The sequence below is a fragment of the Trachemys scripta genome, chromosome 2, assembly GCF_013100865.1.
Source record: "Trachemys scripta elegans isolate TJP31775 chromosome 2, CAS_Tse_1.0, whole genome shotgun sequence".
Taxonomy (NCBI): Eukaryota; Metazoa; Chordata; order Testudines; family Emydidae; genus Trachemys; species Trachemys scripta.
Window position 1 is genome coordinate 113761815 of NC_048299.1, and position 8655 is coordinate 113770469.

The 8655-nt window shown below is 42.2% G+C and overlaps 1 protein-coding gene across 1 annotated transcript in view; it reads left to right on the plus strand.

The window, feature by feature from the left end:
* The window catches only part of LOC117871746 (dynein heavy chain 5, axonemal-like), a 276629-nt gene extending 268885 nt beyond the window's left edge, over positions 1-7744 (plus strand). The window contains exons 63-64 of the mRNA XM_034759511.1: positions 2778-2999; positions 4774-7744. Of these exons, the coding sequence (XP_034615402.1) occupies positions 2778-2999; positions 4774-4992 (441 nt within the window). The 3' untranslated portion in view covers positions 4993-7744. The remainder of the gene's footprint in view (positions 1-2777; positions 3000-4773) is intronic.
* Positions 7745-8655: the final 911 nt, after the last annotated feature.

Genomic DNA, 8655 nt, shown 5'->3' on the forward strand with positions numbered 1-8655 from the left:
ATTCTCACAGTACAACATAACCCACACACACAATAACCCCAAACACACATAGCACCTTACCACAGCACACACACCTAATTCACCACCCACACAAATCAACACAGATCTCCCAGTATAACAGTCCCTAACCACAAATCAACACAACCATGCACACAACACAGCCAGCACACACAATAACTCCCAACACGCGTAGCCCATCACCGCAGCACGCACCCCCATTTACCACTTGCACAAATCCACAGAACTCTCCTAGCACAACATACCTCCCACACAACACAGCCAGTATACACAATTGCCCCAAACATCACTCTGAAGCCTAAAGTGTCTGTTGAGTGAGTGTGAAGTGATAGATAATGTGACAGTGTATCCCATAAGGCTTTATGGGGTATGGGGTGCTTATAAATGTATGTATGATATAACTGGAATAGGGTTTTGCTACATATGCCATGTAATATATCTATGTAAAAGTTATGATCTACTGGTTATGTTCATCCTAGTTGTATGCAGGCACCATTTGTGTGTTCAAAGTTATGTATGCTTGCTTGATTTCTAAGTAAGCTTTGTGAGGCATTTGGTCAGCTTCTTTAGGAAGGAATTCATAAGATTAAGTACTCGATCAGGAAGCATTTGGGGAACAATGCATCTTGGAATGCTCCAATCCACATAAAAGTCTTCCTGGAGACATACATGATACCATGTGGACAATGGCTTCTGCCTGTAAAGACTATGAGTCGTGCATGGACATGTGACTTGCCCAGGTGACTCCAGAACTCCATCTTGGAGCTGGACTTTGCATAGGAGTGGGGGGGGGGTCTCCACTCACAAAAAAAAGTCTATTTAAACCCATGGGAGACCCCTCCATTTGGTCTTCAGCTGGCTAAAGAGAGAGCCTCTCCACCCCCCAGGATACTTGGAAGAAACTGGAACAAAGGCGTGTGAGTGATTGCTGGACCCAGGCTAAAAGGAGATTAGTCTGTAAAGGGGAGCATTCTGGAACTGGTGAGGATCTTATCTGTATTCAGTGTTCGATTAGACATAGATTTGCGCATTTTATTTTATTTTGCTTGGTGACTTACTTTGTTCTGTGTGTTACTACTTGGAACCACTTAAATCCTACTTTCTGTTTTTAATAAAATCACTTTTTACTTATTAATTAACTCAGAGTATGTATTAATACCTGGGGGAGCAAACAGTTGTGCATATCTCTCTATCTGTGTTATAGAGGGCGAACAATTTATGAGTTTACCCTGCATAAGCTGTATACAGGGTAAAATGGATTTATTTGGGTTTAGACCCCATTGGGAGTTGGGCATCTGAGTGCTAAAGACAAGCACCCTTCTGTGAGCTGTTTTCAGGTAAACCTGCAGCTTTGGGGCAAGTAATTCAGACCCTGGGTCTGTGTTGGAGCAGACGGGAGTGTCTGGCTCAGCAAGACAGGGTGCTGGAGTCCTGAGTTGGCAGGGAAAACAGGGATAGAAGTAGTCTTGGCACATCAGGTGGCAGCTCCCAAGGGGGTTTCTGTGATCCAACCTGTCACAGATACAGCTCCAAGCATGGTGGAGGATTCTTTTTATTTTTTCAGACTAGCACCAAATTCAGTCATCACCGGGATTTACAGTCTATTACAATCCAGGTTTTAGTTTCTCAGCCATTTTTGGCTTTTTTGTGCACACAACTTTACAAATTACACCTGTGCAACAGCCTGGGCTTACTGCTACTAGTAGTGAATAATAGTAATGGGCCTATTCACACAACAGTCTCCAGTACTCACAGTGAAGGTCTTTCATTGCTTCCAATTCCATGATGGTCTCATTTCCTTCTCCCTGACTGACACCACCAGCCCTCTAACCTTACTGCCCCCTTTGCATTCCCCACCCTTTGTTTCATACTTATAACTCACCGCCCCGCATGTCTCCCACATCTGTCCACCAAACCCTCACTCTCTCTATTCCTTGAAATCTGTCCTTAAAACCTACTTCTTCCCGGGCTCCATCTCTCACTTCCCTGAACCTTTGTTTTAGTCTTCTTGTCTGTCTTAGATTGTAGCTCTTTGGGGCAGAAATGGATCTCATAGTGTTTCTAAATGCTGTGCCGTTTACTGTGCTGTATAAATGAGCATCAAATGAATAAAATATAATAAAATAATTGAGTATAGCTTTGCAACGAGCCATTAAGCAGTGACTGCATTTCACCCCAGTGATGGCTGCATTTCAGTGGGAGATGATTTGATTCCTGTGCATACTTCCTTTGTACTTCAATTTAAGTTTGTAAACTGCTTTGGCATCCATGTGGGATGAGAAGTACTTTTGCAGTGTAAATGACTAATGATATTATTCTTGGAAAAGCAGAGCTGTAGAGCATATAGTGAAATACTAAAATTGCCTGTGTTCAGGAATGACACAAACCACATTAAATTAATCTGGCATATTTGTCAGATCTCTCTCCATCTGTCCAAAGTATCTGTAGCTGTAAAGTATATCTGCTAAGTGGGCTCCTTTATGCATGTAACGTTTGATATGTTAAATTAAGTCTAACTGCTAGAGGCTTTTTGGCACCCACACCCAAAAAGCAAATACATAATGGGGCATATCGCAGTGATTATATATGAAAGCATTTGGTTTTCACTATTGCACTTGATTTGATAAGCAGATGACATTATGTAGTGTAGCACTTTATGCTTTTAAGTCACTGTTATAACCAAGTAAGGAATAGTAGTGGGACATGGCTAAACCTCAGACTTTTCTTTTCTCTCTCTGCTTAACATTGTTTTACTACAGGGATTCCTAACTGCCATGCGGCAGGAAACGACACGCATGAATTTAGCAAAAGGCTGGGCGCTCGACAGTGTTATTTTACACAATGATGTAACCAGGATGATGAAAGAAGATATTAGCAGCCCTCCTCCTGCTGACATTGGTGGGGTTTACATATATGGCCTTTTCCTGGACGGAGCAGGTTGGGACCGTAGGAACACCAAGCTAACGGAGTCTGCACCAAAGGTTAGTGTCAGGTTGTCAGCAAAGAGAGTGTGTCACAGTTACAGCATATTAAATAAAGCCTGGTCGGTAGGGTGCTTTAAGGAAACATTCAGTGTGACTAGGACAGTAATTGCACAATATATTGTAGTTGGGATAAAATACTACCTGGGGGACATGAATAGATTGATAGCAGCTCTGTGCCCTGGAATGTGGAAAAGCCGGGCTTCCAGGCAGCCCCAGAGCTTTTTGCTCCCCAGAATGTTAACACTCAGACACATAACACAAAGTGCTGCTCTTGGAAGACAAAGGTGATCACACAAGTACCTCTCATCTGCACATCCGGAAGAGTTGTTTTGGCATGTGTATGGCTGGCCACCCTCTTAGCCAGGGGGTGAAAGCTGTGTCCAAGGCTGTCTAAGGAGGAAAGGATAAATATGGGGGGTGGGTTAGAACAATGAAGCTCCATTGTGAAGAGGAATGTTAGGATCTCATCTGGGATGGGTTTAACTGTAGCAGGTCAAAGTCATACTCTTCTGCTTCAGGGAGCCACAGGTACATAGCTACGTAATAGTAATGCCCACATCCATATCACTTTAAGCTATGCTCCCATCAAAACTTGTAAGCAAAGTAGGATAGGGTATGATAGAAGCCACTGAAGACCAGACCAGTGGGATCACTGAAATCCTTGGCATTTTTTTACACAAATAGATTTGTTAACTCTGAGGTCTTACTTAAACTTCAGTTTGGTTAAGTTTATCTAAAAACAATTCCTTCTGTGATGTCAGCTGACATTCCCACTCCAGACTGTTCTGTAGGGTTCCTGTATTCTGGAAAATGTTGACAGGCTTTGCCCCAGAGATAACTACATTGCAGTTGTGAGTCGGGGAATTCCTGTCTGTGGTTGGTAAAACACTTACGCCTCTCACTGGATGAGAACTGTGTCTTTGAGATCTTTACCATTGTGACAGCCAACTGTAACATTGTGTTGGTGCTAAAATGTTTCCCACACATGTGCCTTTCCTGACTGACTGAAGCAAATATTTATAAATTTCTTGTAATCAAGCAATGCATAATATACAGTTTCTAGGCAGCAAATCCTATGTATAACTGTGATTAAGCTGACTCTTGGTGTCACATATTTAGCTGCACACAAGCGTAATGTGTAGTGATGGGTAAATCTCAGATAGTTAGATTTGGCTTGGATAAACACCCAATGGGCACCTGTCTGTTCTTTGAAGCACCACTGCTAGCAAAACAGCTCAGGCAAGTGGGACTGCTAGTAGCAACTTCTCCTTTGAAGCTCCACTACTCCCAATTAGCAAAGAGGAAGAGGCTGGGGAAAGAATGAGGAAAGCTAATGAAGAGATAGGGAAAGAGAAGGAAGATGGCTCCCCCACCACTCTTCCCTAGTCTCCCCACTCTCCTCTACTCCTTGGTTCTTTTACGGTCCCCCTGCCCACTGCCTTTACCTTCCAGGTCCCCCCAACCCAAGTCACCCTGGGGCTTTCACTGGCTTGACGATATTTTTGCGATAGTGCAGGGCTAAGCGGCAGCTTGGGGCTTCCACTCTCTGCTGCATCTGCTAAGAGCCAGGCAGAGCAGCTTCCCAGCAGCACGGCTGTAAGCAAAGAAGCCGCAGAAAAAGTCGGGGGGTGGCCCACGCCCCTTGATGTCCCCTGAAGTGCTGTGCCACTTGTGCTACCTAGTGTGCTTTTGTCTGGTAAGTCACTAGTGGGATTCAGTGTCCCTGGAATGGCTCTCTGAATGGTTTGTTTTTTGTTAATGTTCCCCTTAGGTGCTGTTCACAAGTCTTCCTGTAGTCCATGTGTACGCTATCAGCACCACAGCACCACCAGATCCAAAGAAACAGCCTGGGAGCTTGTACTCCTGTCCTGTGTACAAAAAACCTCGACGAACGGATCTGACCTATATTTTCTCTTTATATTTGAAAACTGTGCAAAATCCTGACCACTGGACTCTAAGGGGTGTTGCATTACTCTGTGATTCCAAATAGCACTATGGGAATAAGATCCAGTTGGAATACTGGGCAAAGGGCGTTCAGGCTTTAGTTTTATTACAAAGCAGTGGTATATTTCTATTCATAGATATATGGGCATTAGCAAATCATATCTGTAGAGACAGCTGTATCTGCATGGTGATTTGTATGATCTTTTCACAGCAGGAATCATTAAACATGTTTAACTTGGGAACTTCAACCAGGGAACATTCAAATCTGTGACATGGAAAACAATTATAGGTATAAAGTCTAGTTGCACTGAATCTATCCCCATTTGCTGCATAAATTAGCTCATTCTACTAAATACTCTATTCCACATTCAAAATATATCCCCATTAAAAATGCCTCTTGCTTGAAACTACTGTTCTAACTAGATTTTACAGTGATTCTTTATTGATCTTATCTCCTCTTTATAATACTGTTATGCTGATAGGTATTGGTAATTGCAAAGAACACAAGCCTCTGGAATTGGGTACAAATACACCCTTCAATTAACGTAAGTGTCAGGACAAGTTAATCACAAGCCCCCCTCCCCACCTAAGACAAAAGGGGATGTGAAGCCGCCCAGGAGTTAAAGACCATGTGGGCAAAGGGATTTTCAGTGTGCGTGCACGCAGAACAAGCAAGCCTCAGAGGTCGGAAGAAAGCCAAGCAGTTGCTTGTAAGCACAGAGTGAGCCGGGAGAAACCTAGAGAAAGATTCTGGGTTTGGTGCTGGCTAAAGAGGCTGTAATCAAAGACATGATCCTGTTTTTTTTTAATTCCTCCTGCATGCCTTGTAAATAAACAAGCCTGCATCAAAGAAAATATCAGCTCCCTCATTAATTTCTGCGCCCAAGTAGAACAGCCCCAGGGCTGAACTTTGACTGGCCTCTGGAGCCAAAAAGGAGCAAGGGTACAGATTTGTAATTATGCAGCCATGTTTCAGTTCCAAGTGCATCAGCTGCAGCATTACTGAAGAAAGATGGTGCTATATCCAAATGGTTCTCTGGCTATAAGCACTGCTTTAAATGACTCAGATTGCTTAGACGGAAGTGTAAACTGCCTCCAGGGATAGACACTTGGCTAAGTTGGCAGCTAATGTTTTGGAGGAACAGGATGTCAGACAAATGTGAAAAGATTTGGTGTAACTTTTAGAAACCTTTGATTAATTCTTAGTGACTGGAAACTGAGGTGCAAGGTGTCACTCTCCTTTCCCTTCTCTGCCCCACCCACTTCCTTTCTTTTTCTTTGTGGTTTTTTTACTATTCTCCCCTTATTTTTATAATACTAAAATAAAAGAAAAAGTTGATGATGTACCACAAGTTTAAATGTCTGCACACAAAAAGGCCTGTCTAATTGGCATGCTGTTACTTTTGATTTCATTTGTAAAGTGGGTAATTGTGCCTGACAGTTATCCCCTTTGTGCATGCAGGCATAGCGCTCACACAGAAATGCAAGCTTACCTCACTTGAGGACTTTTCACTTAGGAACATCTTAGTTTTGTAGCCTCTTCGTTGCTGCTGGTTCCTTGGCCTTATTTCCCACGCCTGTATTTTGCATCACTATTTGTGATGAAACTGAAAGAAACAGCAGCTGGCATGGTAGAAGCTCTATCCAGAAATGGCTGCAGAGTTTATTATTTTTATTAGCAGTTTATGCAGCTTCCAATGTAAAGCAAGGATGGGTGTGGACAGGCTTGGTTTGAAAACAGAAACAAGGCTACTACTGGCAGAAAAGCTGTATGGCTTTTTTTGCCAGGCCAGGACACTTTCAAAGTAATAGGCATTACTGTTGGGGCCAGAGAAAGAACAGCCTACAGGGAATGCTCTGCCAATCTCTCGCTCTGTTTTTTGCTTTTCGTGCAGATACCTTTGATTTTTCTGTCCATTTAAATGGTGATCCAGCCAACTGGTCCACAAACAGGGTTCAACTTTTCACACAGTTTTATTTTATGTTTAGTAGTTGCAGGACTCTTACTGTTAGGAGGAGTAAAATTCACTTCCACGACTAGCACAGAGTGTCACACTTGTTCCTGGAAAACAGAGAACAAGCTGTACCTTAAGGGTCACATTCTACCCTTGGTCTGTGCACAGAACTCTCTGCATGCAATTCCCGGGAGACGATAGACCTAAATGAGCCCACACTGTCAAAAGGCTCACCGCTCCTCCCACTTGGAGTGCAGCTGCTTGCATCCATTGACTTCAGTGAGAGTTCGGGTTGTGAAAGGGATATAGGATCGGGCTTCAAGAACATTGCTGAGACACTTTGGGGAACGATGGAAAAGATCAGAGAGGACGTTAACCAGGACAAGGCTGCTCCACTCTGTGGAACTAGAGGCTCCAATCAATTACTGTTTTCTGTACATGGGGAGGAAATTAACTTTGATGCCCTAATAAGCTGCAGCAGCCAACAAAATAATATTGAGAATACACTGTTAGAATGAAGAGGGCACTTTGAAATGCTCTGCACAACTCCAGAGCTCACTTCTTGCTATAAAAGCAAATCTAATAAATGTGATCATTTGACAGAATTTCCATGTAATGGGCCAAATAAAGCTTTTCATCCTAATTCTATCACCCCTTTGCTTTATCAAGTTACAGTAAAACTAGAAAATGAAATAGCTTTTTTTTAAAATAGAGACCCATTCGTTAGCACATAGTATCCTGCAAACTACTGCGAGTTTAACAATTTGTACATTGCAGTAAAACAGCTTTATTTGATAGCTTTAAATATGTATTTAAGAAACAGACTGAGTCTCTATTAGGGCTCTTTATTGTAGGATAACATCAACTCACACAAAATAGAACATGGACTATGTAACATCATAAACAGTCACCATTACCATCTGTGCAAGGGAAGATGGCTACAGTGATATAAAGAACAAGAAAAATGTTACACAGTTATAGCTTGCCAGCTAAACTTTCAAAAGCTCCTTCCATATGCACTGAAGAATCTTTGGGTTTTTTTTCTTTTTAACAGTTATTTATTACAGTAGTGAATATATTTACAATAGATGTTATGCAAACATCGGTCTCGCTTATAGTGTCTCATGACTTCATTCATCCCAAGCCAGCACTACGAATCCAATTTGAAAGCTTTGACGTGCCATTTATATAGTATATCATTAAAGTGTTCCATAGTTGCCATAGCTAATTCCCAATTCATAAAATTCAGATTCTAGGTACCAGGGACTGAATCACAGGACTGGCAGGCAAAGTATCGGAAATCAAACCTAATTGGGTTTGAATGACAGCTTGACCAGCCATGGGTCCTGGGACAATGTTTGTCAAAATAGAATCTTGGACAGTAAATAAACTCATAGCTGTTGTCAATCTTGTACAAATATCAATGCCTCACTCTGAGATCTAATTTTATGTAAGTACTAAGGAGACATCAAGTAAACTTAAACAGAAGATGCCCATTAAACCCTGCTTATTCTGCCAGTACAATGGCTATGTTTACTAACATACCTCATTTCAGGGCATGGATTCCTCCCTCCTTAGTGCTACAAACACTGCGTTTCATACTCTTAAAGACTGTGTCTGGCTTGCACGCTCTGTGGCTGTGACTGGTCGATAGTGATGATGAAAAGGAAACAAAGAACTGGATATGGATTGGCCTGCGTGTCAATAGCTTTTTATGGAATTGATTTTAATTGTTTAGAACCCCAGCAAAATGC